Raw genomic sequence first — 26791 nt, 5'->3', positions numbered from 1 at the left:
GGGAATAGAAATAATGTAGAAGAAACGTTTCTTCGCCTCTTAGACTAGCTAAGTGTATTGAAGCATGACTCATCAGGAACAATGTCATGGATGGTTCTCATTTGGAAACTATTTTTTTGTTGGTCAATAAAAATACTAAAACGGCGGTTAATAGTGTCCATTATCTCACACAGCTATGAAATCTTTTGGTGAGAGACAATGCTTCTGTTTTTTCTTTTCCAAAAATGTCATTTTCACTATTTTCAGTCAGCACCACAAATGAAATTCCATTCACTCTCACTATATTTCAGTGGCAACATAATATTCCCAAAAATGTTCTCCATGGCTAATTAGCACTTATATAGCACAAACAGTCTGTTTTGCAGGATTTTTGCAACATTTGTATGTAGGATCAGAAATTTAATTCCGATAAGTTTTGATGTCTGAAATAGTAATTTCCAACTTCAAAATCAGATAATAGTCTGCAAGTTTATTTCCAAAGTACTTCATGTTTAAACAGAGTTTTTTTTATACATGAATCTGTAATTCCTCTCCAGATGAGAAAAGCAGCAAACCAACTTTTATTAACTCTGATCTGAGGTATTTCAATTAGTAAGAAATGTGCTTGTGATCCTCACATTGATTGGTGATCCTCCAGCAACTGAGGAAGTATTGAACTTCTATAGAATCTGGCTGACTTGTGATAAACAACTTTTTTTAAAAAAAAGCATAGTCAAAGTCGAAGCAGCAGAGGTTGAAATATCCAGACACTCAGTACCTGCTAGTTAAAAGCTTGAAATGTGCAAGATCCTACAATTCCCACAATGCAAGAAAACAGTCTCTTTCACCAGACTTTCCCTGCTTGTGAAATGGCAGTTAAAACACAAGTTTTCAAGGTTATTCTTTCAGACTTAAGAAGGCTCCCTTCAGAGTTTCCACAGGCTAAGTAAGACTAACCATGACATGAATGTACATCAGTGTCAATAACATCTGCCAGTTTCCAGCAATATTTAAGGCTCAGAAAGTTGAGTTACTGTAACAGTTACTGAGTCTTGGTCTCTAACTACACACGCTAATATTTAAGTGGTCCTTTCTCTCCCTATGAGTTACTGAGTTATGGTGAGTCTCACAGAGTCACAGACAGGACAAAATCATTCAGCTTAGATGGGATAAAATCTGAGGTATGCGAGATCCTAGAAGATCTATTTCTTTTTGCTACTATTTGTTTTACAGGTTCTATTGGATATGATGTGACTCGACCCGTTTAGAAGACAAATGCCCTCTATCACAAAATGATAAATACTATTCTCTTTTAATTATGAAACTCCAGTAAACAAATTTTAGCTGTAACCAAACACAAATAAATATGAAAAACATAAAAAAGAGAGCCACTGTATTGCAATAGGTACCATGTTTCAGTGCAGAGCACACTGTCTGTTTTTCTACAATATGTGTATCATTTAACATTTACAACATAGATAACATATGACCCTAACCCTAGACAAGATAGATAATATTATACGAAACACTATAATATTTAATGAATGAACAAAGCAGTAACTGTAGATTCCTATTCTATCTCCTTATTTCATTTAAATGCCCAAGTACCTTCATAGTCCCATCACTGATATTTGTTGCCAAAACCCGTCAAAGGAGGATACATCCCATGGTCTCCATAGGGAGGAGGGAGATCAAAAGGCTGGGGTACTACTGGTGGTTGGGGTGGTGCAATGCCCCAGGCTGGTGGCACTGGGTTCCCAAATGGTTCTAATCCAAAGCCAGCAGCAGCAGGCAGTGGTGCCGCAGCAGGAAACTGAAAGGCCGGCAGGATCATTATGGGAAATTTGATCTCTGGGTCTGAAGCATATTTGACATCGAGGTAGACCTGTGGAAAACACTGCTGATGTTAAATTGTTGGATTTTCATTTGTTGTGACAAATGACAGTAGTTTAGCAAGTTTAAGTATCTGGCTACAGTAGATTTTATAGACACTCATCACATATATGACAGCATGTCCACACTAAGGTAATAGTTCCTTTGAAATTTGCCCTTTTCTCTTATGACAGATCAACTTATCTCCCCGGCATTAGATTATGCTGGATATGGACTGAGGATGTCATCTAACTAAACAATTATTATGCATGTCCTTGATTCATGTGTCTTTGCTCTACAAGGTTTAATTGTTAACTTAAAAGTTTTTCATTTTGTCACTTATACACACAATTATTGATGTGCTGAGTGCATAACCAACTCCTCCGGCAAACAGCGTGGACAACAAGAGAGAAATGGGTTCAAAAGCATTCAGCAGCTGCTGTAGACAAAAGTCATGAGTGTGTAAAGGGTGGAATGCCATCACCACATTCTGTGCTATGCTGGTGAGGATGTGTTGCTGTTATACAATTCAGAGATTAAATCCTTGACACACAAGTGAGTGCTATCTATAAAGAGCTTAAATCCCTACAACTGTCAAATATTTTTTCAGGAGGTCACGTAGCTGCTTACCCTGAGTCTGTACTCTGCTTTGATGATGTTGCAGTTGAAGATGGAAGGCTCCAAATCATGGGGGATGGTGATGACCCGTGTGACCTTTTCGCTTGCAGAAGGAGGGATGGGTTCTCCTACCTCTTTTACGAGGTCTTTAGTATCGACTCTTCTCTTCCCATTTGCAAAGAAGCTGTGCTTTCTGTACACGCAGTACTTGGGCTTGATTTCACGAGAGGAGTTGTTCTGAATGAAGGCCAGAACCTTTAATCCCTCTCCTGAAAAACAGACCAAGAATGTCAAAACAACCCTTGGAACGAGACTGGTAAGTGTCAGTGTTACTATGAGAGCACTCACCTTGGAAGAAACCTGATTTTTCAATATCTACATCCATGGCTACTGTTCCTGAGGTGAAAACTTTCATTTTCTTATCCTTGGACTCGTGCTGTGGTGTCTGAAAAAAGACCACATTAATTAATACACTAATAAACATAAACATGTTTACTCTGGTGTCTCAAAAGTCTATGACCAGTACATGCCAGCACAACAAAAGTTGTGTTAATTAAGTGAGTTCAAGAGGTGCAATGATTAAATAACCATTAGATAATATCACAACCAAAAACACAAAAAATGTCACGTCTATCATTTCAGTTTCAGTGTGTGGTCAAAGAGTGTAGTTTTGCCGGTAACACTGAGTATGTTGTGTGCATTGTTTTCACAGGTTGTGTTTGCTGAATGCAAATACTCAGTAAATATATCTACTTCTTAAGGGTTTGAGAACATTGTTGAACACACTTCCATACAAGTTCTAAGAAAGGGCTGGTGATAGGAGTTGTTACTTGGCTCCTATGACCAAACCCCTACAGAGTTTTTTTTTTCCCCTTCTGGAATGACAGGAATGAAGATGTAACTCAGCACATACCATTAGCCCAGGGACACTGTGGAGGTCTGCTTTTGACACAAAGTTTATCTTAGTTGAATCTTTCTTGTCAATCCTCATTGATCTGCTCAGCTTGGCTTCCAGCAAGTACACAATTTTACCAACAGAACCGTTGAAGGAAGAGGGAAGTTCCCTAAACCACAAGAGCAGAAGGCCAGAAAAGCATGAGAAACTGATTTCAAGGAATCAAATGAATACAGAGAATATACAGTAGGTCTATAAAATAATACAACCTTTTTAAAAGATATAATTAAACCTATTCTATCAAACTAAATTACAGTTGCAAAAACTGAGTTTGACCTTTTCAGACATTATTCAGAAGATAATATGCCAGTACCATATTTTCAATTGTGGACAGGATAAGAGTCTCTCTGCTCTAATTAATTAGGGCACCATTAGAAGAATGATAACTTACTGGAAAGGTATCTGAAAGGTAAATGGGTAGACATGGCATCCTGGGGCAACAACACTGCTGTCTGAAAAAGCAACAAGAAATTGGTAAAGAAGAAGATGCTCAGACATCTGTTTATTTTACAAACCTTACAAATTTTCAAGTGTGTAAAGGCCCTTTGGATGTGGAGGAATATGGAATACTTACACGTGTCTCCATGCTGGGTTGTCAGCAGTGTCTGGTTGTCATTTCCTGAAGAAAAAGCAGCACACTGATTTGACATTTGTTACTTAGGCTGGGAAATAAAGTCATCATTAAAAGCTTTTTGAAATTACCAATCTGCTGATTATTTTCTTGAACAGTTTATAAAGAAGTGCTCCAAAAACTGCCAAATGACACGAGCACTGATTCGTTTCATAACTTTCAGCTAATTGATTCACTGTCTAATTGCTGCAGCTCTGATCATTTATTGACAACTGAAGGAATCGAAATTCAGTTTTACACATTTTTTGTCCAAGCTAATTGAAAATCTTTTTTTAAAGGATTTTTGTTTTCTGTGTGCAGAGTTGTGTGCCATGCAGTACACAAAAAATGGAACAATAAAAAAAACGACTTGATTGTTTTATATGGAATTTCTAACTGATTTGGTGTTGACGGTGTTTGATGATTTCGGAGAGCTTTCATTATGAAAATCCAGAAAAATTCTCCTGCAAATTACGTTGTGTACTCCCCTTGTACGTTGCAGCCTCCTTTCAAGCGGAGCGAAACAAAGTTAACCGAGCTAATACGGAACTTACCTGTGTGATTTTTGTCTCGAATAAAGTAATGTTTCTGGCTAAAGTACTTGTCCTTGGAGTGGTAAACAACAGTAGTTTGGCCGTGTCTCTCCGTCCACAAAACTTCGGCTTTCCCCTTAAACTTGATTGACAGGGATTCTATTTGGCAGTCTTTGGCCACCTCCAGAGCGACCTGACCACAAAGCAAGTCGCCACTGGTAAAAGTGTTTTTCTCATTAATAGGGTTATAGGTAACCTTGAGGCTTTTTACGGTGCTCGACATTTCACGTAGTTGAAACAAATCCGTGCGCGAAAAGTGTAGCAAAGCGACGCTACAAACAATAAGAGAGACGATAAGCACCTCTGCAAACTTCCTCGATGGGTGTGTCCTAATCCTCAAGAGAGATCAAGTATCCTTCCGGAATATTACCTCCGTCCCTCACTTATCAACTCACCCATTTATCCTCCTGAGGAAAAGAGGTTTTGCCTTTTTGAGTTTTTAATGATAATTTAAGTATTGTGGTATTACAAGAATCATGTTGCAATTTTTTTTTCAAACACTTTCCCCGGCCACGCCCATGGCCGAGGCCCGTGCACTTTTTTTTGTTTTTTTTTATTTGTTTTGTTTTCCAAACACAGTTTATTTTCTGCTGCCCCTTGTAGTGTAGTTTTGTTTGTGTCTGTCTGATGCAGCCACACCTTGTGAAATACAAAAAAAAAAGATTTTGAGATTGTGTAAAATTTGTCCGAAAACTTTTAACTTTTTTCCACTTCTGTATTTATGGAAACAACATACACTACATTTTCTCTATGTGGTAGTTTGTCGTCCCTGGAAAAGACACAATGACACACTTTGCAACATTTCATTATTCCTCATTAAGCATAACACCAAGAAATCAAGTGAACATTTGCTGGCAAACACATTCTCCCACTGATATAAAGCTGATCAATGATACAACAGTTACTATACAGAGGAAACGCTGAGACTGGACTAACAACCTTCAACTCGTACTGATTTATATTTAAAAGCTTCACGAGATCCAGTCCTACAAACTGTCATCAAGTCTTGCCATTTGTCTGGAAAAAGGGGTTTAAGCAAAAACAAAACTTTAATACTTTATCATGGTTATCCTTATGAGTTTGACTTGTGTTATACGTTGGGTTTTTTGGGGGGTTTTTTAGGATTTCTGGGAATTCCAAATCTGTCCTTGAGCTTCTAGGATTTCCCACTAAAATCACTCAAGGAGGGGTACATCCCATATGTATTATAGGATGGAGGTGGAGCAGAAGGGCCCAGGGTTGTTGGATTTTGTAGGAAGCTGGTCCCTGCCGGCATGCCTGAGTTAGCAAATGCTTCAAAGCCATAGGCAGGATACACAGGTGGGTGCTCTTCATCAAGCAGTGGTAAAGCAGGCAGGATGACTATGGGGAACTTGATCTCAGGGTCTGAAGCATACTTAACATCCAGATAGACCTGTGGTGGAGAAATATTTGGCGCTTATCATACCAATCATGGATTCATGGAGCACTGTTACCATAAAGACATGTTTTTGAAAAGGAGATACACACCCTGAGCCTGTACTCTACTTTGATGATGTTGCAGTTTAAGATGGACACACACGTGGTGGGAGGGATGGTGATAATCCTGGTGACAGTCTGACCTGCAGAAGGCGGGATGACCTCGCCCACCTCTTTCAGGATGTCTTTGGTTTCAACTCTCCTCTTCCCCTTTGCAAAGTAGCTGCACTTCTTATACAAACAGTACTTGGGTTTAATGTCGCGAGATGATTTGTTCTGAATGGAGGCCACAACCTTAATACCTTCCCCTAAGAAAGACAGCAGCACGTGCATGTGCATGTCACTATTACACAAACTAAAATTTGATGTTCACTCCTGCATTATTTCTGGACACATGACAACTCAAAGCCACTTTATTATCTGATGAATTATCTCAATTCTCATGAATTCGCATGAATGCAGATGATCCCAAATTAGAAAACTGAACTTTGATTTTAAAAAGATATTTAAAGTATATCCAAAATTTCAGTTCATTAAAAATCACTTAAAGCTGCTATAACCTTTGCTAAACAGCTGCCTCCTCAGCTAAAAGTAGAAATTAGAGAAGGGTCTGTGGACTATAAAGTCCGCATCCAGACTCAGTAGTGTTATACTACAGTATCTGCCATAACTTTAATTAACATTTACTGACATTAGCCACCATAAGCAACTGGTCAACCCAGATGCAGTGAGGCTATGTTTGAGAACGAATGTGCTATTTCTTCTTTCAAAATTTATTTAGTCAAGCTTTAAATTTCAAGCCTGTCAATTATTTTCAAATAACATTTTTGACATTGCTTGGAGTGTTTTGAATGAGGAATCCCTCAATAACCTAAAACGCATATTCAGATTATCTCTCTGCCATTACTACTTCTACATGAACAACAACAAATGAGTTGTTGTCTTATCTTTAGACCATAAAAAATTCCATGAGGAAAGGGACTTTGAGCTGCACATGGTTCAGACGCGAAGCCTGTATTTTTTTCTACTGCAATCCACGGTTAATACAATCCATGGGGTGAATGTGTAATTCAGTACCTTGGTGGAAGCCTGTTCGCTCAATAGTTGCATCCATGCCCACTGTTCCTGATGTAAAGAGCTTCATCTTCTTATTAGTAATACTGTGCTGTGGAGCCTGACAAAAAAACGACAGATTGGTTATAGATAGTGTTACTGCAGCACTGTCAGAGTCAAACAGCAAACACCGTGGATGTGCATTTGTGAGCTTCTGTGCGTTGGTGGGTACCATCAGCGATGGATCACTGTTGAGGTTTCCTTTGTGGATGAGGGTGAACTGCACCTTATCTTTGAAGTCTAATCTCATGGACCTACTCAGGTTTGTCTCCAGTGTGAACTGAATCTCACGAGCCACTGAAGGAGGAAGGCAGCTCTCTGCAAGACGTGACAACACAATGTACACAACAGCCTGGACAAGTAACAATACTATTTTATACTCTTTCTATATTCTTTCTGTAATTACTGATTGGGCTTCTTTTTTTAAAAGAGAACTCACTGTGCTGGAATCTGAAAGGTGAATGGGTAGACATGGCAGCCTTGGCCAACGATCTCGCCTGAAAAACAATAAAGCAAATTGACTTAATGTGAATTACAGCCTGAAGGATCAGGATGACAAAAGTGGGAGACAGTTTAAGAACAAATTGTCCTTGTAACTGTGTTTTCTATCAGTATGAATGGGTCAATGGGAGTCTTGATTTTTCCAAATTCTGCTGTGTGCATTTTTTTTTTTTTTAAATAAAATAACTTACGATTCCACATTAAGTTAATGAGGAAAAATGCAACCCTACTGTTAGAGGACACTAAAAAAAACCAAAACAAACAAAAACAAAAAAAGTGAAATAAACTTTTCCTACCATAGCTTATAAATAACTTTTAAAGAGTGCCACATTAATAAAATATTAATATAAGAATAAAATAAATTGAATTGAATTACATCATAATGCACTTACCCTGGCCCTCCTGAATGACAAATTGCTTGATACTGAAGTACTTCTCTTTGTCATAGTACGTTACAACAGTTTTTCCATGATTCTCAGTCCATCTGACCTTTGCTTTTCCCTTCAGCTTTACACTGATCAAATCTATTTTGCAGTTGCTTGCCAGCTCTAAAGTAACCTGTCCTGTAAGGTAATCACCACTGGTGAAAATGTTGCTTTTGTTTATGGGATTATATCCCACTGAAAAACTCTTTACAGTGTTTGACATGATATAATGTGCGACCACTAAGCAAAGCTGTAACTACAAGGCAAGCATCCTGTGAGATAGTGAAGACAGAGGTTATATATGTAGTGAGGTGTGTCTCCACATGCAGATAGACACTTAGGTTTTGATAATAATTAAACCGCAAGACTTCAACAAATCTTTCTTATTGGCTGAAGCCAGACTGGTACATGCTGAACAAAGAAAGATTGGCTGTAAAATGTTTCTCTGGGTAAAGAAAACTGGTGTAAATAAAATATTACATGTATGTTTCTAGCATAAATGAATGAAGTGGCTCAACAACACCAATTACTGAGTGGCAGTTCTGACAGCATTACTGGCAGCACATGCTTCTACAATCTGCTGCTGGCTTTGCTCATGAGGGTGTGTCCATCACATGTCAAACACACAAAGCAGGGATCATGTGAGCTAAACATACTGATGGAAATAATGAGTCAGTGGAATCCAGGACAGGTCCAGTACACCTGGCGTGCATCTAAAGATCACATTTGAAAGCACTGTAAAGTCAGCTAAGATACAAATTTTTACAGAAATGTATGTTGGAATCCCTAATCATCCTTAAATATTATTCTGGTAATCATTTCTTATTAGTAAGTAAAGCTTCATTTCAAAACCAGTCTTCATAGCTCCAAAAAAAGGACCATATTATGTCAGTGCCCTGTGCCCCAAAGCAAGACACAATTGATGATATTACAGTTGAGTATAATAATAAATTATAGTAAAACAAGTAACTTAATGTGAAAGCCTACGGAGTGATAGCCTGTTGATATCAGACTGTCCTATCACACTGTTCGGAAAACAAAAGTGGGTATGAGGCTAAACCAGTTATTAAGGTACCAGTCCAAGAGTCACCTTTAACAAATGGTAATGATTTCTTCACCTGCTTCACCTTTGGCAGTGATATCCCTAGCGATAGGGAATGCTATCTGCTGGGGTTGATGTCGTCACACACAGTGTATCATCCAGGAACAACTATGTGATATATGTGTGGTAGTGATAGGTTTTCAGAACTCATCTGACAAGTTTGTGGGACTCTGTCAAATGAGGAGGGGTGGGGGTACAGAGAGCAAGTGAGAAAGGTACAAGGAGAGAAGCATGATGATCCAGGCCTCTAAACTAAACCAGCTCCCCAGTGTAACTCTGCATGTTGCTGTCCCCTGTAGGAAAACAGATGAACTGCACCATATTGGCAAAAAGGCACAAGCATGAGAGTTTGATAACACTTTGAACAAAAAAAAAAGATGAATTAAAAAAAACCCTAGACACAAAACACACTGACATCAACACTGAATTCCACTTCATTTAAAAACATATGATCCTGCTACATGCTATAAATTTAAAGAATACCTAAAAGTTCATCTTACAGAAAGACAATGACTGTAATGAACCTGCTGAGGTTCAAGCCCAGCAGCAGCTAAAGTCAGACAGTATGCTCACCAACTACAGCTGTCTCGCTCTGGATAAGAGCTGAATTCCAATACTGTAAATTAGTTTCATATATTAAACGCACACATTGAAGTTTTCATTTTCACACAGGAGCAATTTGAAAGGAGCAGCGTGAGATAATGTGAACCCGCATTTGAATCAAATAATGAAAACTTTAAACAAAAGTCTGTAAAAGGGTTAGATGTGCGGAGCTGCTCTCAGCAGCAGCCAGACATCTGAGGTTAGTGAGCATTAACACACTGGCTCGCTCAGAGTGAGCGCAGGCTGAATAACAAAGAGGAGACGGCTTTCCTCCAGGAAATTAAGCTGATGGTGGTCGCAATGATACATAATTAGGCTAAAAAGATTGAATTGAGTTTACACAGTACTTGCAATGTTTTCTTTGCTGAGGGGAGCAAAAAGCAATTTGGTGCATGGTATTGAAACAGTTCAGCCGAGCATTCAGCTGTTGCATGACAGGTCTTTGTCATCTTCGTCATCATCATCATCACCACCATTTAGAGCATGTTTACCCTTACTGCGCCCAAACTTTTAATTTGGTCCCATTATAAAGTAAAATATTCATGTACACAGTAACATACAAAACAGTGTGTATATGACAATAGTTTGTCAAAAGACATGATGGAAGTTGAGATGAAATAAAAAATAAAATACTAAGCACACACTCACAATAATATGGACCAAATTCCTTTTACTCATTACATTTAGTGTATTTTGATGTGGTAATGTCATGTACTGAAACTGAATGAATGTCCCACAAACATCTACAACAATCCATAGTGAACATTACATAGATAAAACACAGACACACACACACACACACACACACTCACTGAAGTGTGTGACAGCTTGTCTGATGTCAGTATGATGCTATAGGGTAGTTTCCACAAAGCAAGCTTTGTGCATTTGGCTTGAATCTAATATACTGAGGAGTCACTTGTGTATAAACAAAGCACTTTGGTGTATATTATTTCAAAAGGGATATAATATTTTTACCATTACATTTTTGTACGTTGATATAAAATGAAATCTCTTGCTTGAGTCCATCTTCACAACAGAGTCAGATAACTTCAAGTAGGTTCTTGCGAACACACAGTTGTTACTAAATCACATTCTTCATAAATGAAATTTAAACTTGTCAATGACAACATATTGAAAAACCGGCCAAGCCAAGTGAAAACAAAGGGGAACCATGTTGAAGCAGAATGACAGTTTGCATATTTGTGGGCAGAAGTTTGCCGACGTGAGAAAAAGAGATATCCTAAAAAAATAGTTGGGTTTCTGAAAGTTTGCTACACTAAACCAAATTCATGTGATTCCAACATTGAATACCCAAAGGTAAAGAGGCAGCACACACACTGAGCTTCATAACAAAGTTGACTGATCTCAGTTTCACCACCACTTTCCAGCCATGTCGACATGAAGTGAGATTTTTTTTTACATACAAAAAAAAAGTTACAAAAGTTATATTTCAAAGCAAACACTGAGTAGTAAAAATGTAACACTTAGTTGCAAAGGTCAGTGGCAAAGGTCATCAGATGATCATCTGATACAAAAACCCTGAGAAATACTGTAAGGCTCTTCCAGTAGAAAGTCAGTGAGACAACAGTATGTTGTCATTTCATTAGACATGTTTGAAGAAATTCAAGATATTGACAAATGCACTCACAAATAAGCAGGGGGCTGACTGTGTACAGGGGTATCACACAGGATGATGGGACACAGAACTGTGAGGTCAGGGAAAGCACAGGAGCTAAGGGTCACCTGTAAGAGACACGAGGAAACAAGATAAACAGACGTGAAATTAATTGTGAAATTGTATTCAATCTCATTTGTTTCCAAATGAGCTGTTTGAACCCTAAAGCCTGCAGCCAAACTGCATCACAAATAAAAAAAATAACTTCTTCCGGCATCAGTCTTTCGTTAGTACCAACCTCAATCAAATAATCAACGACCAGGATGCTGCAGTTGGAGATGGTGTGCGATGCAGTTGGGGGAATAGTGAGCATGATCTCAGTGTGCACGTCAGAGGCGTGAGCGCTGATGGGCTGTCTGGACACTGACGCCAAATTCTTCATAACCACCCTCCTGTTGACCTTGTTGTGGGTGTAGAAAGCTTGCTTCTGCTGCAGCCTCACCTTCAGAGTGGCTGTTTGAGACGAACCATTACTAAACTCGCAAATTACTTTCACAATTTCACCTGCAGGCAGAACAGACATGGCGTTTGGATGTGGATATTTCAATCAAATTTTCCAAACTTTATTGTCATGCTTATTTCATTAGTCAGATGGATGGATGGATGGATGGATGGGTGGATGGATGGATGGATGGATGGAAACAGTACCAGGAACGAAGGCTTTCTTCTCTACACTGGCTGTCACTGTGATAGGCTGCGAGGCACACCACAGGCAGCACAGTGTGGTCTGGTTAGTGCCTGAGAGGGGAGCCTGCAAAAAAGACAGCACAGTGACAGAGATATAGCAGAAATCAACATATTTTACCCACAATGCTGACAGGAAAATGATACAATACGTGCATCAGTGGACGTTAATCAATCTGCGACTTTAGAATGTCACAGACATTTTCTGGGGTTGTCTCACCACCATTTTTTTTTTTAATTTATGCATCTCCACCTCCATTTTTTTTACGCACCACACTGTGAGACAATAATTTACATAATTAAAACACATTTTGAGTATTATTAATTTTGTCCCTTTTTTCATTGTGAACTCATCACAAACTCAACCTCCCTGGGATTAGTGTGTACACAGTTGAGACTCAGCTTTCGTGTCCACTGGTTTGTGGTAATTTAAACAAATTTAAATGTTCTCCCTGTTAGGTTAACCTGGTCAAGAATCACTTACCCGCAGATCTGGCTGGTTGGTATCAATGTGTTTTACAAAGGTCAGCTCTGTGACAAAGTCCTTGGACAGGTGCCAGGGTCTGCTGATGCCAACTGTCAAGGTGTACTCTATTTTTCCATGAACCCCATGGAAGGTAGATGGGAAGTTTCTGCATAGATGCAAAACAATTGAAACGAAAAAGGGTAAATAATGAGATGTAGATGCAATCTGGAAAAACACAACATGTTTATACAAAAGTAAAGATGAAGATTCATCAAGCTCAGATGCTGGAGAAAACTATCTAAAAACATCTTATGGACATGGTAGAAAACAATACTGATGCAACCTGCGTTTAGTCCGTCTTGCTTCTAAATAAAGATTTTTTTTTCCTTAACCTAACCCTAACCCTCCTTAAAGTTTGTGACATCTGTGTATCTTTATGTTAAGTATTATGTGACCCCACACCTGAAACAAAGATGGAAGCAGCTCATACATACCCCTGTGGCAGCTGACACATAAATGGATACACATGCGTGCCAGGCTGGAGCATTGCCGCCCTACCAGTAACTGCGGGAGGGGGGACAAGACTTTACTGAACAATGATTGTTTGCCATGTTGCCAGATTGCATCCAAACGACCTCAGTGAGAGCATACCGCTTTGTTCTTGAATGAGGACGTTTCTTAAGTTGAAAAATTCCAGTTTTGCTGAGAAATGTCTTCGCCGACTTCTTCTCCGCCTTCCTCCCCCGTGTCCTCCGGAGGACCAGTGGACACTCGCCTTTCCTGTCAGCGTCATGGCTATTGAAGTGATCTTCGTCTGCTTTGTGAGATCGAAGGAGATGTGTCCTGTTATTTGATCGCCGCTGGAGAAAGTATTATTTTCATTCAGAGAGTTGTAATTGATGTTGAAATTCTTGAAGGTCTGTTGGAACATCGCTGAAACCCGAGTTAAGGGAAATAAAAAATAAATGAATAATCGGTCTTCTGAAAAAAAAAAAAATCAACAAGTTTAACAGAAGTACAAGTTTCCCTGTAATAGTCGAGGCAAATATAACAGTGGGCTAAGAAAATAGCAAAAACACCGCTTCTCAGGCAGTTTTCAACAAAACATCATGCAAAACATTATAAAATACACACACAGTCCTGCGCAGGCGCAGAACGTGCCGGTGGACCAACCCTGATTTTAGGCGGAGCCAGGGGCCCATGTCCTGTGTGAGGGTCAGAGGGAGCTGCTGGGCGGCGTCGATCTAACAGTGTGTGAGCGTGAACACATCAGTCCTATCAGGTGACAAACTAAAACCCATCAAAAACGAGGAAAGATGTCTGGTATTCAACACACCATCAGGGAGGTTGATCGAAAAGCTCGTGGCCTTAAGTTGAAGGAGATGAGTTGTATACTGCTCTCGTTACATGCACATGCAGTTCAACTCTTGATTGATTATACAGAAAGTTTAAAGTTAATAACTTTAGCTATATTTCACTGTCTGGGAAAAAGGACTAAAAGCCTGATTTATCACCCACAGACTACTACTACTACAACGTCTTCCCTTCTTATTTTATTTCCTTTGATTAGAAACGTATGTCCTCTTATCAGGAGGCCATTCAGCTTCCAGTATGCATGACTAGGTATTTCCTCCTGGGGTGTCTTAACAATTTGGTGACAGAGACTGACGACATTGAAAATAATACATGGGATCTGCTCTGCAGTGTTTTTTCTGATGACAAGAATGAGCATGATTTGTTTCTTACTGCCCTTCTTCATCATGTGACGAAAATGAATCCTGATGTTCTGGCCTGAAGGCAGTGCCGAGCTTGTTCCTTATTTTCTGAATCATTTTTATCTCAGCACAAAGATATTTTTCTTTGGTTGATTTGAAACATCTACCAAATACTGTGGACTCTTTTTTATACTGGGGACTTTTTTTCATCTAATAAAAAGGTCTAAAACATGATCTGTTGATGATCATTATCATGCCCTCAGCATAAAAGTTTTAGAAAAACATTTTCATGTTTCACAACCATATGTGTGTGTGTTTGGGTGGAATGGCTGTAAATGATCATGATCAAAATTTAAGTAGTGGCAAAGAAAGTCTAGATCCTGGTCCAGAAAGTGAACCCCCAAAGCACCTCATGCTGCAGGCTTACTGAACAACCATGCAAAGACTTTGCTCAGAAGATTTTACTGCTGCGAAAGCATTAGGATTCTGTGTATACAGTGTTGCTTCATCTCTGTGAAGATGTTTCATCAATGTTGCTTTGTCCACATAGCATGTGTGTGTGTCCTAGGGTGAGCCAAGACAACAGACTATCAATTGCTTTTAACAGAAATTCGTTTTTGTGGTTTTGTGGTTTGACAAAGATTTTTTTTTAAAGGACTGTTACCCCAGATTAGTAAAAAGACATTTTCTTACTTCTACGCTTACCTCTACAGGTATCAGTGCGTTTGTAGCCTTTGTTTTATTAAATATCCATCTATGAAATTTTTGCTTCATCCACAACACAGTGGAGAAACTGTGTATGTTGTGGTTTGAGGATTACCGAAAGGAATCTGGGACACTGTTTGTGGAAAGAGATGGGATTTTCCAGTGTAGTGAGTGCGACAAATACGTTCCATTAATTTAAGTAAGGTTTTTTGTTTTTTGGTTGAATTGACCCTTTAACTGAAAATTGTCTGACCACTAGATGGTGCTAAATACTTTATTGTGATGCTCACTGTGCACAGTACAGTATAAACCATGACTATATAGAACTTACCGACTACATAACTTATCCTTACAAATCTGAATGTCATATTTCCTTAAGATGCAAATCAATCACTTCAGAACTACTCTTGGAATAAGCTGCACAGTGGCATTTTAAACATAATGTTGTGTTATGTTTTAATAACAAGTGGTTTAACTGCCCTTTGATAGGGTTATGGTACACAATACAGCCATAAAGTGCTTTAAAGACCCATTAAAACTGACAGCACAAGGCAGATAAAAAACTCCTGGCACAAGTTAACTTGACCACATATCTTTTCATACCTGCTGTCTTGTTCCAGTTAGACCCACCAGCAGTCTCCTCTAAAGTATGCAATTTTCTATGGTGTGTAGTGAGGCACAACCTTTTGTACATGACTTGGGCTGTTGCACTTGTACAGAAGCCATGCATTGCTTACTATCACTAGACTTTACCTTCGGCAGCTGTCATCAGGCAGTATGCACAGTCACGAGGTGAACAGCCTTGTCATTAGTACACTTATTGCCAAAATTTCACTTAAGATTTTCAGGAAAACAAACTTTTAGTCAAAAGTTTGCATAACTCATCCCTTGTTTAGTTCAAATTCTGTTTGCTAACTGTTTATGTATGGGACTTTATCAAGTTGAACATTTGACAAGAAGGTTTGTTAGATCAGAATCTCAATGAAGCACCTCAACCCCATTTTGAAACAGGAAGGGCAGAAAAGCAGAAATCGCTTCAATCAACAAACTTTAATCGACTCTGTTATTAAAACCGACTGTCCATTAGCTGCTCCAAGACTTAACATTCGAGGGTATAAACAGTGGAAAGAATTTATTGTTGCAGTGGTACTGGAGCCCCCAGATAGCAACTCATGCAAAGTGCCATTCACATGAAATCAAGATCCCAGCTGTTTTGCATCAGGGCCACTCTGATGTTGTAAAGGATAACTCATAACACTCCTGGAAAGTTTAGCTAATGAATAAGCTTTCACATCAAGCACAGTTACCCCTTTCTTCTCTAGGCCTTCATTCACTATTATACATCAAAAAGAGCAGAGTGAGGAATAAGAAACAATAACCACATTGAAATAATACACTGTGTGATCATAATCCCTTTGCCTTTGTAACTCTTTACCTGTGCTGCAGCAAAATAAGATTTCTTTGACTGAAAACCCTGAGCTTAATGTTATTGAGTGACATGATTTCAACAAGTCCTGTAGTGAATCTTTTTGTGTGGAGGGAACATTGTCTTCTGCAAGATAATGTGGTTGGGTAGCTTGGTTTTGTGAAAGGTTGGCGTAAATGTGCAAAACTGATGTAGATGAGAACTTGGCACACTCTGCTTCCAAGTTAAAGAGTCTTAGGAACCTGATCTTTTGATGCGGATCTACATTTTGGTCATGAATGTGTGTGTGTGTTTTTGGGTGAGTGCACTCGCACACATAGCCATTTATAATAGGCTTTGACTTTAGCTGTCTCTGATAAGGGCACCTATCAGGTTTAGTTGAGCTCATGGTGACTTGACTTTGCCTGCCAACTTGGTAAACCAACCACACACGGTATGACGGCTGCACAGACGCACACACACATCTATCTCTCCATCCATCTCTTTATCTCAGAGATATCACATCACATTGTTAATTGAATCATCCAGACTGCAGGAGTTGGTATTTTGAGCTACCTGTGCAACTCAGTTATTGTTGAGATACATTTAAATGACAGCTTTATATTTGTTTGTCTTGGCCCATTTCTTTTTTTCCAGATGTAAGCTGTTTGACTTTATCCCAAATACACCTTTACACACTTGGAAACATGATATTTCCTCTGACGTTGTTCTTTCTGAATCTCTATAACAGCCGCCATCAGCTCCCCATAATGAGGCAGCTGGTGCGTGCAACATGTTTCCCTCATCATCGAAGTTTCTGTGTACCTGTCCATTTTTCATGTGAGCTCAAACAGAATAATTACGTGGAATAGCTCTTGTTTTCCTGGCATGATTTCACCCTTCTAATCTCTTTTCAATCTTTGTGTAATGATTTCTGTTTTGACAGTTTTACCACATTATAACCCTACTGTTTGTTGTACACGAATAGAGTAGACGGAGGCAGTTAGTCAGATCTAAATCCAAAGTGAAGTAAAAGAACCCAGAGGATAAGCCGCGTTATTGATCTGTAGTTTCTACACACCGCCTCTCTCCTCTAGTTAATCCACAGGGTCAGCTCTAATGACATTGAGGAGCTCCTCTGGCAGTCGGCACTGCTGCCATTTGCAATTTAGATGGAGGGAAAGGAGAAGAGGAGGAGGTGTGGGAGGGTGAAAACGAGGAGGGAAAGTGAAGGAGGGCTGAAAGGAGTGACAAGGAAAGATGATGGATAAAAGGAAAAGACTAGGAAGAGGTAGACAGCAGGAGGATGGGTGCACTGCAGGAAGATGGTTTTGGGAAGGGGAAGAAAAATAGAATATGGAGTAGGTGGATTTGAATGACAGAAAATAAGAATTTTAGCAAGAGGTTAGACTGTTGGTTGAGTTGATGCATTATGTCAAGTCTCACACAATAAATTGTCTTGCATTTTGCAACTTCTTCTTAATGCATAGCACTTAAAGAAATAAGTCAACATTTTGGGTAATACACCTATTTGCTCTCTTGCAGACAGTTAGATGATAACATTTTCATATCGGTATGATAAATATGAAGGTATAGCCAGCAGCTGGTTATCTCAGCTTAACACAAAGACTGGAAACTGGAAAAAAAAAATGAAACTACAAAAACCAAAGTGTTAAAAAAAAACACTTTGTTTTATGGAGGAGTTGTGTGCTGGGCTAGTCCTTGGCCAGGCTCAGTACAACATGCTGTTTTTTACAACAGCAAACATGACATGGCACGTCACATAGTGAGCTCTAGAAGTGCTTACATTCAGACAGAGCCAGTCTAGCTGTTTCCCCCGTTTCCAGTCTTTATGCTAAGCTAAGCTAACCGGCTGCTGGCGGTGGCTTCAAATTTACCATTCACACATGAGAGTGCTATTGATCTTCTAATCTAACAATCAGCGAGAAAACAAAAAGACTGAAGTGTATTTCCTAAAATGTTGAACTATTCCTTTAACCAAAAAGCACAGTTACCTTAATGTCTCATTGATGGACCAATGTACAATAAAGTTTCAAAATGAAACATATTTTGAGTGCTACACAAACGAATGTACTATGAATCTTATGTTTAAATAATTACGTTTTCAAATAGGACAGGAAGGGGTTAACTAAGTCAGATTTGTGCAGTTATGAACTTTTTTTCCCTTTTTTCTTTTTTTTTTTTGCACCCGCCAAAAGAATTCCTGCGGCAAAACAGGAAGCCGCAGAGGGAACAGTTGGCAAACCTAATCTTGTGTAGATCCTCTGATAGCTTTCTTCTCCACAAACAATGCCGGTCAGGGATGAGGAGGCTCTGGAGGGGTGTTGAAAGACCCGGTAACCAGGCAGAGCTGAGCTCTTTGTCAGCCTCTGACTGACGGATACTCAGACATCTTCATGTAGTACCAGTAAAAGACAGTGTTTAGTCACTTCAAAATGATCCTGCCTCTCAGTGTTATACATTCTCATGTGAAAATGCTTTCTCAGTTTCTCTTTCCAAAGCACAGGAGCAAAGACTAAATGTCCAGTGTCTTATGAAAACTCTAATTATCATGTGTTTGTGTGTGTGAGAGAGTGTTTGTCTGTCTGAATCCATGTCTGTCTATAACTGTTATATACGAGGCAAACAATGGGAGAAGACCTGTTTGGGGTTTCCTGAAAAGTTAACCACATGATGAAGTCAGAGTGAAAGAATCCTATTTTAAAAGAGCATCACAGTTTGCTCACTCTGCGGTCAGACTTTAAAAGCTAATACTGCCACCATGATGTCATTACCACAGGGCCAGCACTACATCTAATGAGTCAGGAACACTGTGGAGTCTCGTAACGTAGCCTACAAATCAGTCTCTGTCTGTCTCTCTCCCTGCGGTTAGCACACAAACACCCCGACACACTAACACAAAATGGAGCTGCCAACCCACATGCTATATTCATGTCTTAAGTTCACTTCTAAAGTAGTGCTCCGTCTCAGAGTCTAAGAGTTACCTCAGTAAAACAAAAGAGGTGCTTTGTTCCATCGTCAGGCTAAATCCTCCCTCAGCAATTACCGTTCACCTTCCAAAGACCTCGGCGAGGAACAGAGCAACACTCTTTCTTTTAAAGCAGGCAGTGGAGCATGAAGACACAGGTGCTCTACAGGCAAAGCCAGACCACACTTCTTATTCACCTGGCTATACTGTAAGCTTTGAACAAAATCTTATCATGGCACACCTCTTTTGGTATCTGCAGCAGGTATTTTGTCCATAAAGAACATATGTTGCAGTGAATCAGATTTTGTGAAGAATAATTGATACTGCGAGACACGTCTGTAATTGACAATGACCGTTTTACATTCATGAAATGAAGTTAAAAGTAATGAACTGTGTGACATGAAAGCAGAGAGAGCAAGAGGGATGCTGGTGCACAGAGGGACATGCTGGAATAATTTGAAATGTTTCAAATTCCACGCTTTATGTGTAACTCTCAACTGTCACTTTCAATAATACATCTTTGCCCCAAACATTATAATGGCCCATTTTAGCCCACTTTAGCCTAGACATAAGTAGAAGTATGATTCTGTGTATGATACCCAGTGATTCACCCTTGAAAGATGGGCCTTCTAAGTAAATGTCATGTGAGCTATTAGAACATTTATGGAAGAAATGTTTCCTTTTCCTTATGAATTTGTGGATCTCACAGATGAGAGGGCCCAATTCTGTTTTGAGTTTTTATCTTTTGCATTAACATGACATTCTTTTCCCTTGGCAGCAAATCTTCCTAGACTGTACTTGCTCCTGCTGGCTGCAGAAATCTGCATGTATGCGAGATGCCCACGTACAGCATGACTAAGAGTCTGTAGCCATACCAGCAGTACTGTGAGGCAGTAGATAGGCACAACAGTGTTTTGAGATAAATGCTAATGTCACTTCCCTTGGCAGCAAAACTTCCCGGACTGCACTGCATTAAACTTTACATGTGTGCATTTCCCTACGTACACAAAAATGCATGTGCTAGAAATATGCACATCATGCTCTAAAATCACATCATAATCGTCACTCAGAGCATCGCAACTGCAGAATTACAGAGTTGTCTGTCAAATCTGGCTCCAATATTTGCCTTGAGCTGTCCGGCTGTTTCAAAACAAATCTTCCAGCCTACAACGGAGATCCTTGAAATAAAATCCAGTTGATCTCCCCCCTAAACTCCACTTTATGACTCAGTGAAGAAAGAGACGCCATCACTTGAACCGCTGTATTCCTGACTCAACTTGTTCTCATTTCCTGTTTAAGGAGAATGCAGTTTGATCACATTATGTGGCACCATAAAAGATAGGTTGTAATAAAAAAAAAAAGAAAACGCCCTTTTTTTCCAGGAAACTGCCTGTGATATATATTTTGTCGGCATGATGTATGTTTGGGACCCCTCCCGTCTCTCACCACACAGCCACTGTTACTGCACTTGTTTACATCAGGGCCAGTGGGAGGCTTCCAGACGCAAAGGGTCTGACAGTCTATCAGTGGAAGAGGGTAGTTAATATGGGCACACAACCTCTGTCCTGACCTTGGTGCTGGACCATCCATCATCTAGGCTTAGGGAAGGGATGAGGCTGAGAGGTATATCCAGATCGAGGACACTTTAGCCCAGGTTAGAGCCTGTATGTCCTAGTCAGTGTACAGCCTCTGTCCTGACTTTCCTGAGAGGTGAGAGGAGTGAGAATTATGGGTAATATTGTCAAGAAAAGGCACAACGCTGCTGCTATTGTTATCCTACCAAAATGTAAAATGCAAATTTAAAATCAAGCATAATTTTTAGTTTTTCCTGTTTTATGCTGTTAATGGTAAGCTCACAGCCACTGACATAGGCATGAATGAGATTTTAACTTTCTCTCTAGGGATCATTTTGCAAGTAAATATAGCTGAAATCACAGCACAGCCATTGAATTATGTGTGTGTTGATTTTGATAGACAATATCGCAATTACAAAATCAGGATTTCAGCAGTTCAGAGCAGCAGCAGCTTGTGTCTGCTGGTTAACATGTAGTCTCAATGGGCTGCGTGTCAGTCTCTATTTCATACTTGTTCTGTTCTCTGACAACAGAAACCGAAAAACGTAAATGAGAACAGCTATATTGGGAATTTGTCTGTACTAAATTACTGTATATGTAAGCACAGAGAGAAGGAAAGAAGCAACAGATAACAGGCTGAAGTTTGTTTTTTGAATGCAAATACAACTTGATTATGTCATGAACGTGCTAATTAGTATATTTATCTAGTGAAATTTGGAACTTTTCAAGCAGGCTTAAGCTCCTCTCCACTGATGAAAGGAGGTCCAGCCATATACTAGGTTTTAGCCAAGTCTTGTTCCACTTTCTGCCTCCCTGGTTTTCACATTGTCCTCTTCAAAATTTTCAGTCACTGTCTTCTATGTGAGACACACTGATCTCTTGCATGTCTGTCACATTACTGTCAAGCCATATGACAAACTGAAGCCGCTCTTTCCAACTGACATGACATTGTAGTATTTAAAAACAATTTTTCTGACAACTTTGGGGCAGCGCAACAAGCCAAAAGCATGTCACTGACATTTTAGTAGTGTAGTAATTTGATTTAAAAAGTATTGGTGATAGCAGATTTAAAGGCTTTATTGTAAAATACTTACTCTATAATACTTCCAAGATGTCAGGAAAAGAGACATTAGATGAGCACTTAAGCATGTTGTACTCTTAGGAGAAGTCTAGCTTGGGGTCATCTCTGGATTGCAGATCTGAGAGTGTGCTTTTGGCTGGCAGTATGAGAAGTGTTGTTTCTTTTTCACACACACATGCGCACATAAATGCACACACATCCACACACACTCATCCAATCCCCACTCTCCCATTTTGTTTTTTGGGTCGCACTCATCTGCAGCCTTATTACCCAGAGTCCTCTGCGACAGCCCAAAAGGCGCTCTGCTGCTGGAGTGTTCTGTTAGTCACATCAGCACCCAGCGCACGCTCAACCCAGCTCAGATCATCAGGAATTTCACCGATGGAAAACCTGCTCAGAATTCAGAAAAAGGCTGTGCATACATCTAATTGTGATGGAGTTTTCCACCCCCAGCTCAACTGCACTTTTTCTCTGCTTAGTTCCAGGATGAAATGCTGTTTCATCTCACCTGTGTAATTAAGTGAAGAAATGAAATCTACAGTACATAAAGAAAAGTCTATTTTTCATCACCAAATCAGGATGGTTGGATTTTCTGCCCCCTTAGGTAAACTTTAATCGTCATGACAAAGTGTGACCATTTGAGTTCTCAGCGCAATAATTTAGCCATGATTACACTGGCTATAGGGTTTATATTTACATCTGCATCATAACCATTAACATCATATCTCATTTTATGTAGAGTGGCTATCACTGCCTACAACTCATCAAAATAAAGTGATGTTATCTGTACAATTTCTGAACATCTGTTGAGTAAAAATGCCAGAGGCCCTTTTAGTAATAAACCATTTAACAGCTGTCTGATTGCTGCATGAATCAGCATCATAGTCTGTAAGGTGGTTTAACAAATACAGAATATGCGCCGCTCTCTTGTGCAGAAGTTTAATTCCTCCTGTCTCTGTTTCTCTCTAAAAAGCTGTATTTATTTATTTATTTATTTATTTATTTATTTGCCAAATTAGAAACAACTGTGATTGTATCAGAACCACATGCACAGAATAGAATTTTTTTGCCAAATGCCAAAAATGCTTCTCTTCCTATTTTGATCTTTCAACATCACTGTAGATACTGTTAGTTTGACGGTGTTTGCTGCTCTTAATGCTTAAGGTTTGTTGATTGTGAAAAGCCCTTGAAACGGTGACCAGTAGGCCAGCATTTGAAAAAAAAAAAAAAAATACAACACACACACACAGACACAGTACACACCACTGCATCTATAATAAACACTTTCTTGATTCGCAGTTCAAGTTAACACACACTGGTTGGTGGATTCCCTGCAAAGAACTGACAGGCTATTTTGCAAACATGCATTAATCCTTTGAGTCAACTAGCATCAGGACAGAAGAGTAGGCACAGCAGGGCCCATATTTTCAGGACCACTTAACTTTAGATGTCTGTTAAATCAGCGAGACGTACAGTGATTCTAGACACGCTTATTAGGATGTTTTCATCTCTTGCTTTCCTGTTGCATCAGCTGTTGAAAGCAAACATTTTTTCCTTGAATGCCAAGTTTACTTCACTGTCTAGCGGGGATGATCTCGTGGCTGCCGTATATCCACATTGATTCCTATTAGATAAACTGTGAAACCAGTTTGTGAAGTTGTCTCTGTTTACACTGCTGATCAAATTACGCCCACAGGCAAGTTGTTTGTATAGGCCATATTGGAAGTGCCATTGTGCTTATGAAAGCAATTTCTGAGTTTTTTAGCCAGTTGTAGAGTGGGATTTGTAACTTTTTCCGCCGTTAAAAACAAAACCCTCAGCTGGGACACCCCATCAGCAGGGAAGAGGGGGTGGAGGCAACAGCAAATGTTGTTTTGGAGCAGGCAATTGCAAGATGCCTCTGGACCAGAGGAGATTGGGAACAAAGAATTATGTGTCTTTTCTACCATGTTCTGTATTTGTGTGTGTTTGTGTTTACATGTGTCAGCCCGTATGCACACATTTGTACTGTGGATGCGATTCCTCCTTGGCTGTCTGTACTGCATGAGCATGTGATGTATCTGTGTCTGTGTTGTGTGTAAGTGTGTCCGTGTTTACAGTGTGTGTGTGTCTGGCACTTGTAGGGCTGACTAGACTGTAAAGCAGCTTCTTCTAGTGTTTTTCAAGGGAGGGCTTTTTCCGCAGCGAAAGAGACGTGGTTCATTTCACCGTAGGTCGAAGTGGTACGATGCATGTGCTGCATGAACCAGAATAACATTTACACTCAGAGGAGTATTTCTCATATTTTACACTCCATGCAGCTCAAAGGCAGCAGCTGTTAATGGTTCAAAACAGTGCTGATTTTATTTAGACTGAACATCAGAAATGAAATACATAGCTTTGTCACCATGCTGTCATCATATATACTGTTCCACTGTCCACTCTCAAAGAAGCTTTGTTGAACAGTGATCTATCCTTAGTGTTGACACTAGCAATTATTCATCTGAAAACAAAAACACAGTGTGACAAGGTGTACTATTGTTCATGCTAAATTATTTACTGAGCCACAAGCTTTTGTAAACTTCAGCGCCAATTAATCTCAAGAACCTCTTTTGTGTGAGAGCTTAATCGTTTGCTAATTAGCGTCCTTGCTTACAGACACTCTCAGTGGAAATATACGATTACATAGCCCATCGACAGGCTCAGTAAACAAAGGCTGTTTGCCAAAATGCCAAAGCAGTTGTTGTAAAGCTGGAGAGGGGCAAATCTATCATTTGTTTGTGTGTGTGTGTGTGTGTGTGTGTGTGTGTGCAGCCTACTGTATGTGAATGTGTGCAACTGAGTGACAAAGAAAGTAAAATAAAGAGAAAGAAACAAAAAAAGAGTGCGATTGTTGGGCACATTTTGATTTCACTCTGTACCTCACAGTGATTGTGTGTTAACCTTAAGTGAACATGTTGGCTTGTTTATGGATGAGTGACAGTGCTGAGAGTCCATTGGCCAGACAGCCTGGAATAGATGGCCTCAGACAGATGGCTTAGTCCTGCAAAATGGAGAGGAAGGACGTGGTGGGTGGACTGAGAGACAGAAAGAAAGAAAGAGAGAGAAGAAGAGAAAGAGATGGACGAAAAGTGAGGAAGGGGGCCAACAGGTAACATGCCTGATGTTCTCAGACCACATCTGGCAGGTGTAAGTATGTTGTTTTTATGAGATGACCTGTACTGTACTTAAAAACCAATCTGAGTTACTTGCACTTTGCTACTTCGCATCCAGTCACCTACCTTTCAGGGGGAAACATTATTTTACAAATTAAGATTTGACATAATTTTAAAGAGAAATGACTTTTTAAAATACAATACATTTGAGTTGTCTTTTTACCATGTGTCCTTTCCAATAAAACAAGGTCTACAGTAGTTGTGGCCCTTTACATTCCAGATGTCTATGTGATAGACAGCAGTTTCACCAAACTTCTCAGAATATAACACTCACATGGGCCATTTTTTCTGCAGGAATACTTTTTTGCACTTTTACTTGTAATGAAGTATTTTTTATTTAGTATCTTAGTGCTGTGACTTTTTCCACATACATCTGTCTCATTCTCATTCCTCCTGCTGCTATTTCACTTGGACCTCCAGTCTGTGTAATTTCAAGGCACCAAGGCTCATGAGATCAGAGAAAGATGAAAATTAATCACAATATACACAGTATAATATACACAGGTGGAGCTGGAGAAAAGCAGTGGGTTATAGGAGAAATAATTCTGAAGAAAGATTTTGTTGGCAAATCTGAAATAAGATTTGAAAAAATAAATGGGATGATGTGTCTTTTTTGTCTCATCCGCACTTTTGTCTGTATCGCTCCCTCTCTCTCTGGATAAGATCATTTGCTCTCCTGACTGCAGTTGTGCTTTTCAGTGATGGAGTGTAACATGCTGGGGCTTAGTTTTGATTGTCACCACAGGCCCCCCGATTACTTTGGGCCACAGTCAATGGGAAAGGAGCTGAGTGCCCCATGATGGAGTATATGTACAGCCTTCAGCCAGCCTGCCTCCCAGGCACCCAGCCAGTTAGGAAACCTGCTAGTCAGTCAATCCATCAGTCAGTCAGTCAGTCAGTCAGTCAGCCAGTTGGTCAACGAGCCAGCCAGTCCATCAGTCAGCCAAACTGCCGCCAAGTTTATCAGTCTGAAAGACAGGTTTCACATCATTAACTCTACTTCTGCTCTGCTTCCCTTCTTTGGGGGAGGGAACGAGGGTTGATGTGAGCTACTACGATCAGACTGCAGCCCCCGTTATACAACAACGACCATCGCACCACGTTCCCACCTGTGGCTTCCTGAAGGAGGCAGGAAGCTAGTTAGTGAAGAAGGGAATGAGATGGGAAATACTAGGAAAAGAAGAGACACCTAATAAAGGAGAAGTACTACACAATGTCAAGCCAAGTATGGCACATGCTGTAATATACTATCCCCTTTATGTTTATATTATTTATATTATCTAAATGGAACTCCCGACTTCACTTACATTTTGCTGAATTTTTGCTCAGTATGTATTTTTTTTCCATGACATCTTTCCAGAGTCAAAATCCTTGCTCTGACAATGATATTAAACAGAGAACAGCAGAAAATCCGGACATTAAAGGAAGTAAATATAGTGAAGGTTCTTCATTTTTGCTCAATAAATGACTTAAA

At 39.6% G+C, this 26791-nt stretch overlaps 2 protein-coding genes and 1 pseudogene across 3 annotated transcripts; all 3 read right to left on the bottom strand.

Annotated features, from left to right (window-relative positions):
• Positions 1-1275: 1275 nt before the first annotated feature.
• On the bottom strand, positions 1276-4921 carry LOC121184653 (arrestin domain-containing protein 3-like). Its single transcript, XM_041042457.1, has 7 exons — positions 4589-4921; positions 3999-4043; positions 3816-3876; positions 3383-3533; positions 2818-2914; positions 2482-2738; positions 1276-1864 (listed from the first exon to the last, which is right to left on the bottom strand). The coding sequence occupies exons 1-7, from the start codon at positions 4848-4850 to the stop codon at positions 1601-1603; spliced, it is 1137 nt and encodes a 378-aa protein (XP_040898391.1). The 5' UTR covers positions 4851-4921; the 3' UTR covers positions 1276-1600.
• An 862-nt stretch (positions 4922-5783) lies between these two features.
• LOC121184945 lies at positions 5784-8347 on the bottom strand (annotated as a pseudogene).
• A 1968-nt stretch (positions 8348-10315) lies between these two features.
• Positions 10316-13768, bottom strand: LOC121184699 (arrestin domain-containing protein 3-like). 2 transcript variants are annotated; one of them, XM_041042523.1, is made up of 6 exons: positions 13306-13768; positions 13149-13218; positions 12673-12820; positions 12153-12255; positions 11743-12008; positions 10316-11572 (listed from the first exon to the last, which is right to left on the bottom strand). In XM_041042523.1, exons 1-6 carry the CDS (start codon positions 13583-13585, stop codon positions 11474-11476), a joined length of 966 nt encoding a protein of 321 aa, XP_040898457.1. In that variant the 5' UTR covers positions 13586-13768; the 3' UTR covers positions 10316-11473. The 2 variants fall into 2 exon arrangements, with proteins under 2 accessions (XP_040898457.1, XP_040898458.1); XM_041042524.1 differs by having other exon boundaries at positions 11743-11957.
• Between the last annotated feature and the right edge of the window lie 13023 nt (positions 13769-26791).

This window comes from Toxotes jaculatrix, chromosome 7, assembly GCF_017976425.1.
Source record: "Toxotes jaculatrix isolate fToxJac2 chromosome 7, fToxJac2.pri, whole genome shotgun sequence".
Classification (NCBI taxonomy): domain Eukaryota; kingdom Metazoa; phylum Chordata; class Actinopteri; family Toxotidae; genus Toxotes; species Toxotes jaculatrix.
The sequence above is the reverse complement of the archived record's forward strand: the minus strand, read 5'-3'. Positions and strand labels throughout refer to the sequence as shown.